This window comes from Borostomias antarcticus, assembly GCF_949987555.1.
Source record: "Borostomias antarcticus genome assembly, contig: scaffold_197, whole genome shotgun sequence".
Classification (NCBI taxonomy): Eukaryota; Metazoa; Chordata; class Actinopteri; order Stomiiformes; family Stomiidae; genus Borostomias; species Borostomias antarcticus.
Window position 1 is genome coordinate 65870 of NW_028175693.1, and position 11777 is coordinate 77646.

Consider the following 11777-nt stretch of genomic DNA (forward strand, 5'->3'; position numbering starts at 1 on the left):
GGGAGAGAGAGAGAGAGAGAGAGGGAGGGAGGGAGAGAGAGAGAGAGAGAGGGAGGGAGGGAGGGAGAGAGAGAGAGAGGGAGGGAGGGAGGGAGAGAGAGAGAGAGGGAGGGAGAGAGAGAGAGAGAGAGGGAGGGAGGGAGAGAGAGAGAGAGAGAGAGAGAGAGAGGGAGGGAGGGAGAGAGAGAGAGAGAGAGAGAGAGAGAGAGGGGGAGGGAGGGAGGGAAGGAGGGATGGAGAGAGAGAGAGAGAGAGAGAGAGAGGGAGGGAGGGAGAGAGAGAGAGAGAGAGAGAGAGGGGGAGGGAGGGAGGGAAGGAGGGATGGAGAGAGAGAGAGAGAGAGAGAGAGAGGGAGGGAGGGAGAGAGAGAGAGAGAGAGAGAGAGAGGGGGAGGGAGGGAGGGAAGGAGGGAGGGAAAGGGAAGGAGAGATTACTCCCATCAGGATTTGTTAACTGAAGCGAGGAAAGCTGACCTGGGTGTGTAACAGGCTCCAACAGGTCCTGGTACTGGTCCTGGTCCTGGTCCTGGTCCTTGTCCTGGTCTGGTCCTGGTCCTGGTCCTGGTCCTGGATCTGGTCCTGGTCCTGGTCCTGGTCTGGTCCTGGTCCTGGTCCTGGTCCTGGTCCTGGTCCTGTCCTGGTCTGGTCTGGTCCTGGTCCTGGTCCTGGTCCTGGATCTTGTCCTGGTCCTGGTCCTGGTCCTGGTCCTGGTCCTGGTCCTGGTCCTGGTCCTGGTCCTGGATCTGGTCCTGGTCCTGGATCTGGATCTGGATCTGGTACTGGTACTGGTACTGGTACTGGTCCTGGATCTTGTCCTGGTCCTGGTCCTGGTCCTGGTCCTGGTCCTGGTCCTGGATCTGGTCCTGGTCCTGGTCCTGGATCTGGTACTGGTCCTGGTCCTGGTCTGGTCCTGGTCCTGGTCCTGGTCCTGGTCCTGGTCCTGGTCCTGGTACTGGTCCTGGTCTGGTCCTGGTCCTGGTCCTGGTCCTGGTCCTGTCCTGGTCCTGGTCCTGGTCTGGTCTGGTCCTGGTCCTGGTCCTGGTCCTGGTCCTGTCCTGGTCTGGTCTGGTCCTGGTCCTGGTCCTGGTCCTGGTCCTGGTCTGGTCTGGTCCTGGTCCTGGTCCTGGATCTGGTCCTGGTACTGGTACTGGTCCTGGTCCTGGTCCTGGTACTGGTACTGGTCCTGGTCCTGGTCCTGGATCTGGTACTGGTCCTGGTACTGGTCCTGGTCCTGAACCAGTTCCAACCAAGTGATGATGGTTGTCAGTCGGGCAGCAGAGCAAACGCCTGGTTACAGTTCCCTCTCAGTCCTAACTCAGTTACCTTGACCCCTCCTGTCTCTCTGTGTCACCCCTCCCTGTACCTGGACCCCCGCTGTCTCTGTGTGTCACCCCTCCCTGTACCTGGACCCCTCCTGACCCCTCCCTGTACCTGGACCCCTCCTGACCCCTCCCTGTACCTGGACCCCTCCTGACCCCTCCCTGTACCTGGACCCCCCCTGACCCCTCCCTGTACCTGGACCCCCCCTGACCCCTCCCTGTACCTGGACCCCTCCTGACCCCTCCCTGTACCTGGACCCCCCCTGACCCCTCCCTGTACCTGGACCCCCCCTGTCTGTGTATCACCCCTCCCTGTACCTGGACCCCTCCTGACCCCTCCCTGTACCTGGACCCCCCCTGCCTGTGTATCACCCCTCCCTGTACCTGGACCCCTCCTGACCCCTCCCTGTACCTGGACCCCTCCTGACCCCTCCCTGTACCTGGACCCCTCCTGACCCCTCCCTGTAGCTGGAGAGAACGTGCTGAAGAGGATGACCATCATCGGAGTGATCTTGACCTTCAGGTCCATGACTCAGGATGCTCTGGAGGATGTGAGATACCCCCCCACACACACACGCTCGCACACACACACACTCACACACACACGCTTGCACACACACCCACACACACACACGCTCACACACACACACGCACACACACACACGCTCGCACACGCACACACACAAACACACACACACACACGCAAACAGAGACGCGTATTGCATGGACATGGCAGACCAAGACAGCTCACTGCTGCTTCAAAAAGAGATGTGGATGTATGAACAAGAGTCTCCAATAGCTGCTCAACAAAATCCGCTCATGTGGTGGAAAACCTCCGGCTCTACGAGATACCCTCACATTGACACAATCTATCCAAGTCCATTCTAGGCTGGGGGCCTATAGCCTACCTTCTTATGCCAGCGTTTTGGATAGTGTCAAAAATGTAAGTCCTTTTCAGTTTTAGCACTTGATTGTAAACCATCCCTTAGGGAAAACTTCTTTGTCACATTTAGGCTGAATCTGAATTGTGTTTCTTAAGTTTATTGTAAACAAACAGCCCAAGGAAACGTTAAGGGTGTGATCACACCTAAACATTTGATCCGTTTGGAATCGGACTATCGGACCAAAAAAGTTTGCTCCGCTTCGTTTGGAGAGGCGTGAACGTGTATTCGAACTCGGTCCCAGATCAAACAACCGAACCATGGTCCGCCTAAAAAGCAAGGACTCGGTCCGCTTGGAAAGGGACCAGGCTTCGGTTCGCTTCTGGTGTGAACGCGCATCGGACTCTCCGTAGGACCAACTGCTGGGACGTGGATTGACCCTTAGGCTCCTGCTAAGAAAACGTTCATATCATTTCTGATTAATTATTTGATTAATGGTAGACATCTGTATTGTAAATCACTTTCATGTGATAATAATTGTCATTTTAAGTTCAAGACTGAAGAGATTCAATAACAATATGTAGACATTCGCAATATTTTGACTGACAAGGATAACTTGAGTAGCCTACAACTGTGGTTACCCTAAAGCTCTGGTCGATTAGGCCTACGTGATGACATGTGACAGATTTGTTGAGTAGCCTTATCCTTTACAATGTAATCAGTGCATAAACTTTGTGAAATAGAGACACTGAGCCGCAATCAAAATGTGAGATTTCATTTTGCCCTGGCGCAGCATCTGGACACACAGACATATCACAAGAAACCGCGCTAAAACTGACTGATAGATCAATTGATAGATAGATTGAATTAAAGTTCCTAATCCGTAAAATCGCTCTTCAAAAACATAATTAACCATCCACGTTACAGTTGTTTGGGGAGGGCACTTTCTCCGAATCAATAGCCAATGTCCTCCTTTACGCACATCCCAGGACAGATATTGTCTTAACTGAGTTAAGAAGATTCTTAACCGCAAAGTACTTCTTAACTCCCATGCAAAGGGTTGCTTAAGAAGGGTTCCTTAAGAAGGTTCTTTATCGGGAAACCCGGCCATTATTGTCATCCTCTCAATGGAAAGGGGCATTATATGGTATTTGGATTACAATGCTGACATAATTCTGGTACTTGGTGAGTAGCGCAAATATTTGGCTATTAGTGCATCACTAGACCCTATAGAAAATTCTGTTATAGCTGTGGACACATTTGTTGGTGCGGGGTAAATGGATTCCAATAGAGGGGACTGGATTATAGTGAGGTTAAATGAAAAGCTACCTCACTCGTCTCCTGTGTGATAGGTACTCGTCTCCTGTGTGATAGGTACACAGAGAAGGTCTCGTCGGCATCCATCAGGGCCCGTATTCTGCGCTACCAACTCCTACGACTCCTTTGCATTGACAAAATATACATATATGCTGAAAATAAATATACTTAAAACGTTGTTTTGTTTCTCGTTGTATTAGCTTGCTCTTATGGACATAATGCGCAAAAATAGATGTTTTTAAGAGGGAATATTCGAATGTCATTTCTGGCCAATTTTGACAGCCCTAATAGGAGGTTCCAGCCCTGGACAACCACACACACACACACACACACGCATGCATGCATGCTCTCTCTCTCTCTCTCTCTCTCTCTCTCTCTCTCTCTCTCTCTCTCACACACACACACACACACACAGTAATGTTTATAAGCCATTTATTATACATGTATAATGCATAATACAACTTCCAGTACATAACTTATGAATACCACAAAAGCGGCATTTTGTTTTATTACTGTAGCTCTATAACACCGGCCAAGCTTTGCTCCGGGCCAGTGTAACAACTGGATGGGGAGCGCATTACAAATGCAGGACCTATACCTGTACCTATAAGCTTGTACGTCTCTGCATGGTGTTTGTGAGAGCAGATAAACAACTCCAGAGATACTGGGTAAACATTCTCAGTAATGAGCTCTTGTTTCTAGATCATTCTCAGTAATGTGCTCTTGTTTCCAGATCATTCTCAGTAATGTGGTCTTGTTTCTAGATCATTCTCAGTAATGTGCTCTTGTTTCTAGATCATTCTCAGTAATGTGGTCTTGTTTCTAGATCATTCTCAGTAATGTGGTCTTGTTTCTAGATCATTCTCAGTAATGTGGTCTTGTTTCTAGATCATTCTCAGTAATGTGGTCTTGTTTCTAGATCATTCTCAGTAATGTGGTCTTGTTTCTAGATCATTCTCAGTAATGTGCTCTTGTTCCCAGGTCATGAAGAGACACTGCCCTTACCTTATAGGTTCCATCCAGTATCTGAGGGACTTTGTCTCCCCAGAAACAGACATCAAGGTATAGAGTCTCCTCATTTCTCTTCTCTCATCTTTTCTCTCTTCTCTCATCTCTTCTCTCTTCTCTCATCTTTTCTCTCTTCTCTCATCTTTTCTCTCTTCTCTCATCCTTTCTCTCATCCCTCTCCTCTGTTGTCAGAGAGCTCAGCTGCCGCACAATCATCCCTATCTCAGGAAATGTGAGATGCATTGAAATAGAGGTGAAACGCTGCTTCACACAGTCACTCACATACAGCGTTTTTTCAGATTTGACTAATGTATTTTTGTTGTAGGTGGTGTTAACAACAACAATAATAATAATAATAATAATAATAATAATAATAATAATAGTAATAGTAATAGTAATAGTAAAGTAATATTAATAGTAATAATAATAAATTACATTTCATTTACTGTATATAGTGCCTTTCTATTAACAATGGGTTGGTAGAATATGTGTTCCCTTTCATTAGCATTTGTCAAAGACATTAAAAAACACTACAACACAACACAACACAACACAACACAACACAACACTCTACCAGGCTCTCTGAGTGTGTGGCTGTGCGTATGTGCATGTTTGTGTGTGTGTGCATGTGTGTGTGTGCATGTGTGTGTGTGTGTGTGTGAAATCCCCTACCCTGCTGTTTGCGTGAGCCCCTGAGTGCAGGTCAAGACAGACATGCCACAGAGCTGCACCACGAGAACCCCAAAGACGTCAGAACAGCCTTGCAGGCCTCTGTGAGACTCACGCTGTCATGGCCTCCTGCATGCTGGGCTCATTCTCTCATCCATTAGCATTAATACAACAACTAGTAGTCCAGATAATAAACAGTTTAGTATCACAGATACAGGCCATCTATCTATCTATCTATCTATCTATCTATCTATCTATCTATCTATCTATCTATCTATCTATCTATCTATCTATCTATCTATCTATCTGTCTGTCTGTCTGTCTGTCTGTCTGTCTGTCTGTCTGCCTATATCAGTTTGATTTCTGACCTGTTGAGTGATGTTACTGATGGCTGTGTATTTACTGATGGGGGTTTGTGACAGGTGACTCTGGGCGTGTTTGAGCTGGCGTCGGTGGCAGGTCTGTCATGTGACATCAACCCGGCCCTGGTCTCTGCCATCGCCAGCATGCGCACCGGTAAATCCCCTCGACCAGCCGACCGCTCTGAATACCTGCACAGGAAACAGCCGATCCCTCACTGTCCATCCTTCCTCCATTTTGAAAAATGCCTTTATTCATCAGGGACTATGTACAGTTTAAACCATAAAGTTAGTGTTTGGGGAAATAATGTCCTTAATGCCTGCTGGGCCAGCGTTCCTCTGTAGTCACCCTGCCTCTCCCTCCGGTCTCCTCAGACAACTCCTCAGTGGAGGAGGACTACAAGCTGTCCTGCCTGCTCCTGGTCTACATCGCCGTGTCTCTGCCCACGCTGGCTCTGGACCCCAACTCCTTCTACAGCCGAGAGCACGGAGGTGAGGACGGTCCTCCTGGAAAGACTCACATCCTGTTGAAATAAACCCGATAGCCGACACAATTCTGCATATTTTGGATAACATTACCCAGTTCCTTGCGTAGGGTCTAAACTAGGCTTCTGCCACGCTTTCTCAGTGCATGTTTCATCTCAGGAACACTATTCTGTATGACTGCAAGCTACTGGAAGTAAATCTACCGAAATATTTAACAACGCCACTTTTGGAGGAAGTTCCACAGTGACCGAAGCCCATCTTTAATCATTACAGACATTGAATTATGAGAATCTTGTATGGAGGAGGTAGGTTTACTGACAGCAATGCTGACGTGAGTTCCTAGAGTTAGTCTTGGCGCGTTGCCTGGCGACCAGCGTGACCGGGCATGGTGCCCAGAACATCAGGAGGAGAGAGGAGCTGATCTGCATCAGAGGGGAAAGTTGCACCGGGCTAGCTGGCTAGTTTGTTTGTGTGCTTTTCCATTCACATGATTAACAGGCTGGCTATGCCCTCTGAGTCTGAGTATGTGGCTCCTTGCTGGTGTGGTGAAATGTCGTGTTGTGTCGGGTTGTGGTTGTGTTGTCGCTTGTGCTACATTGTGCTGCTGACTTGCATTGCATTGTGGGATTGTATTGCGTTGCATTGTGTAGTGTTGTGTTGTCAGGTGTTGTGACGTGTCGTGTTGAGTTGCATTGCGGGTTTGACTCTCTCCGTATTGCCAGGTAACCACAACAACATCCACTGCCTGGTCACGGCCATCAACCAGCTGGCGGCGGCCATGTTTACTGTGCAGAACAAGAACATCCAGCAGCAGCTGAAAGAGTTCCTCCTGGTGAGGGGAGGCACACACACCTGCAGGGTTACAACAGGATTTTGATCCCAAATTATCGATTGATTACATCGATCAAATTTATTATAATATACTGTATAAGAACACATAGACAGCTGACAGACAATGGCAGTGCACTTAATGACTATCTTATACTTATTTCTAATTGTGGTCATCCATGGAATGGCATACAGAAGGTAGACACAGCACACTATTCTGATTAGGTGAATGTTGCTGTATGCTCCTTGTTAAACCATGTTCTGGTCCTATTCTTGAGAAGTATTGCACACGGATGTCTACATTCACACAGTACACTTCAGAGGAAGCTTTGTCCTTATTTGGGCTGACTCTTCTTCTGTGGTGTTCCCAGGTGGCGTCCTCCACACTGCTGCAGCTGGGCCAGAACGTGGAGAGGGTGGAGAGCAAGAACCGCGACTCCATCTACTTGCTCCTGCACATGGTGTGTGCTCTGCTGCTCCTCCTGTCCCTGTAGACCTCCTCCTCCTCCTCCTATAACAGGAGATCACATGAGGCCGTTTTGCTGCTGGACTCCCCCCTGGGGCGCTACACCGGTCACTGCTCATCCCTATTTGTCAATTCCAATTACTTATATAAGGGAACCATCCAGTAGAACTTCCGCTGGATGATCTGAATAATTTGTTTAGCCGGTGAAAGCAATCTTCAAAATATCCATCTCTGCAGCCACATCACTAAAGACAGTCCGGAAGACGGAATCGCGGAATTCGTGGAAAAACTTCAAAGCAAGCTCATACAGTGACATCACTGGACTGGTTCGCCCTTTGAAGTTTTTCCACGATTCCGTGTTCCGTGTAGGGAAACGACCACACTGATGGTGATTTCAGGCCTAAATAGAGAATTTAAGCGTTTAATCCAAATGATATAAACTTAAAAGAAGCATGACTGTCTGTGCCCCTTTTAGGTATTACCTTCCCTGTGTTATGGTCCAGACAGTCTAGTGTATTGTCTAACGTGTCCTGTACTAATGGTCCATACAGACTAGCGCGTCCTCTAACGTGTCCTGTACTAATGGTCCATACAGACTAGCGCGTCCTCTAACATGTCCTGTTCTCCTCAGATGGTGGAGGCGTCTCCGTTCCTGAGCCAGGACATGCTGGAGAGCTGCTTCCCCTACGTTCTCCTCAGGAACGCCTACAGGGAGGTCTACAAGTCCTTCATCATCACCATGGGATGATCCCTAGCTTCGCCTACAGGGAGGTCTACAAGACCTTCATCATCACCATGGGATGATCCCTAGCTTCGCCTACAGGGAGGTCTACAAGACCTTCATCATCACCATGGGATGATCCCTAGCTTCGCCTACAGGGAGGTCTACAAGACCTTCATCATCACCATGGGATGATCCCTAGCTTCGCCTACAGGGAGGTCTACAAGACCTTCATCATCACCATGGGATGATCCCTAGCTTCGCCTACAGGGAGGTCTACAAGACCTTCATCATCACCATGGGATGATCCCTAGCTTCTCCTACAGGGAGGTCTACAAGACCTTCATCATCACCATGGGATGATCCCTAGCTTCTAACCCTAACCCTAAAAGCAAGCCTAAACCTGACCCTAACCCTTAACTGTAACCCTAGACCTAACCCCAAGCCTAACCCTGGATGATCGAGAGCTTAGTCACCCTGCCTCTTCACATCACGCTGTCAAAAAACAGTTTCAGTTAAAAAACTCATAAAAAAACAGCTGTAATAGTTTCTTCATTTCTTTTTTTGAGTTCTTAAAATATGACTTTCCATGTAAAATCGTATGCAAAGACTTAGAACCACGCATAACTAACGCTGACATCACATCTCTGAACTAAAAACCCAGTTAGCAGTGACAAGTATCCTTCAGTACACCAACAGAACAGGCCTAGTGTGAGATGTCTACATACTTTGATTATATGTTCTTGGGTAAAATTTTCAACAAATAAAGTTCCCCTCTGTTAATAAAGCTAACTATCCTGTCTTGTTTTGTATGGGCCGGTAGTCGGGGTCGGATGCTGTCCATTATGAACACAGTTTATTTCCAGACTCTCTGTCCTTTGACCGTTTCCAGTCTGCACTCTAGGGACCAGTTGATACGCAGGGGAGATCAGTTCTACTCTCTCTCTTTCTACCCCCCTTCTCTGAGCGAACTAATGTGAGGCCGTGTGGTCCGGAGGTGATGGTGGCACAGGAAGATGGTGGCACAGGAAGGGTGTGCGTGTGTGTGAGCTTGTGTGTGTGTGTGTGTGTGTGTAATTGTGTGTTTGTGTGGTTGTATAGCGCAAACAGCCTCACGGGTGCCTCAAACCTCACACACAAGCACCAGCCGAACATACTCTTACATGACATGTACATGGTACAGGATAATACTATTACATGACACATGTACATGGTACAGGATCATACTATTACATGACACATGTACATGGTTCAGGATAATACTATTACATGACACATGTACATGGTACAGGATCATACTATTACATGACACATGTACATGGTTCAGGATAATACTATTACATGACACATGTACATGGTACAGGATAATACTATTACATGACACATGTACATGGTACAGGATCATACTATTACATGACACATGTACATGGTTCAGGATAATACTATTACATGACACATGTACATGGTACAGGATCATACTATTACATGACACATGTACATGGTTCAGGATAATACTATTACATGACACATGTACATGGTACAGGATAATACTATTACATGACACATGTACATGGTACAGGATAATACTATTACATGACACATGTACATGGTACAGGATAATACTATTACATGACACACGTACATGGTACAGGATAATACTATTACCTGACACATGTACATGGTACAGGATAATACTATTACATGACACATGTACATGGTACAGGATAATACTATCACATGACACATGTACATGGTACAGGATAATAGCGCGCTCATTGTTCAAAAGAGCACTCAGTCATGATCATGATCTGTTGAAGCACTCGGGGTACAGAATGAGCCAGCCTCCGGTCCAGGGTTGCTACTATATAAAGGAACGGGTCCCTCTAGCACGCAGAGACCCTATTACCTCCCTCCTCTGAGGGTCCCTCTGCTGGTCCCCAGGTGCTGATGACGGCCTGATTCTGGCTCAAAGACCACAGCAGCTAGCATTGGAGACCGAGCAGCCTCTCACCTGAGAGACAGGACCTCAACACACACACACACACACACACACACACACACACACACAAACACACACACACACACACACACAGAGATGAGACCGGATGGTCTGCAGCAGTGTGAGAAGCCTTCTGCCATGAAGCCGTCGCAGCGCAGGATGGTGAACCCAGACATCAGCCCGGAGACGTGAAAGACCACCTTCACACAGTAAGACCTACGTACTTCTCCACCTTCACACAGTAAGACCTACCTACTTCTCCACCTTCACACAGTAAGACCTACGTACTTCTCCACCTTCACACAGTAAGATCTTCCTACTTCTCCACCTTCACACAGTGAGACCTACCTACTTCTCCACCTTCACACAGTAAGACCTTCCTACTTATCCACCTTCACACAGTAAGACCTTCCTACTTCTCCACCTTCACACAGTAAGACCTTCCTACTTCTCCACCTTCACACAGTAAGACCTTCCTACTTCTCCACCTTCACACAGTAAGACCTACCTACTTCTCCACCTTCACACAGTAAGACCTACCTACTACTCCACCTTCACACAGTAAGACCTACCTACTACTCCACCTTCACACAGTAAGACCTACCTACTTCTCCACCTTCACACAGTAAGACCTACCTACTTCTCCACCTTCACACAGTAAGACCTACCTACTTCTCCACCTTCACACAGTAAGACCTTCCTACTTCTCCACCTTCACACAGTAAGACCTACGTACTCTCAAAAGCTGGGCTCACAAGGAAGGCCCGAAACCCTCTTGGGCAGTTTTAGACCAAAATCTGATAGTTTTGTGGTTGTTTGGAATGTTAAAAGGTTCTAAAACTGCTGTTTTCATTACATTACATTTCATGATGGTGGGGCCTAGACATCGCAGCGTGTGAGTGCGGGGAGCCTGAGCAGACTGCCGACCACATCATCTCCACCTGTCCCCTTATAAACCACCATCAGGACCACATCATCTCCACCTGTCCCCTGATAAACCACCATCAGGACCACATCATCCCCACCTGTCCCCTGATAAACCACCATCAGAGGACCACATCATCTCCACCTGTCCCCTGATAAACCACCATCAGAGGACCACATCATCTCCACCTGTCCCCTGCATAAACCACCATCAGAGGACCGCCTCTTCCCACATCATCACCACCTGTCCCCTGCATAAACCACCATCAGAGGACCACATCATCTCCACCTGTCCCCTGCATAAACCACCATCAGAGGACCACATCATCTCCACCTGTCCCCTGCATAAACCACCATCAGGACCACATCATCTCCACCTGTCCCCTGATAAACCACCATCAGGACCACATCATCTCCACCTGTCCCCTGCATAAACCACCATCAGAGGAACGCCTCTTAACATCATCACCACCTGTCCCCTGATAAACCACCATCAGAGGAGCGCCTCTTCCAAGTGGGACCTGAGACGAGGGCGTGGCTAGTCGACACAAAGCTGGACACATGAAGACGATACACAAAAGAAGAAGAAGAAGGTGGGAGATGACCAGAGCCTGGATGAGCATCTGCACCCTTTCGTCAGTGAGCAAAGGGCACATCCTCCTGATGTTGGAGGAATCTGCAAGACCGTGTAACCGATTCGATGTGTTGAGAACGACAGTTGGTCATCCAGGGCCACACCCAGATTCCTCACAGTCTGAGTTAACGTCACCACTGTGACATCAGCCCTTCCCCGGGAGGAAC

The 11777-nt window shown here is 48.0% G+C and overlaps 1 protein-coding gene across 1 annotated transcript in view; it reads left to right on the forward strand.

Moving 5' to 3' along the window:
• nckap1l (NCK associated protein 1 like) overlaps nt 1–8144 on the forward strand; it is a 39992-nt gene extending 31848 nt beyond the window's left edge. The window contains exons 23-29 of the mRNA XM_084463156.1: nt 1787–1869; nt 4498–4578; nt 5616–5709; nt 5928–6044; nt 6761–6870; nt 7238–7327; nt 7964–8144. Of these exons, the coding sequence (XP_084319282.1) occupies nt 1787–1869; nt 4498–4578; nt 5616–5709; nt 5928–6044; nt 6761–6870; nt 7238–7327; nt 7964–8080 (692 nt within the window). The 3' untranslated portion in view covers nt 8081–8144. The remainder of the gene's footprint in view (nt 1–1786; nt 1870–4497; nt 4579–5615; nt 5710–5927; nt 6045–6760; nt 6871–7237; nt 7328–7963) is intronic.
• The last annotated feature ends 3633 nt before the right edge of the window (nt 8145–11777 follow it).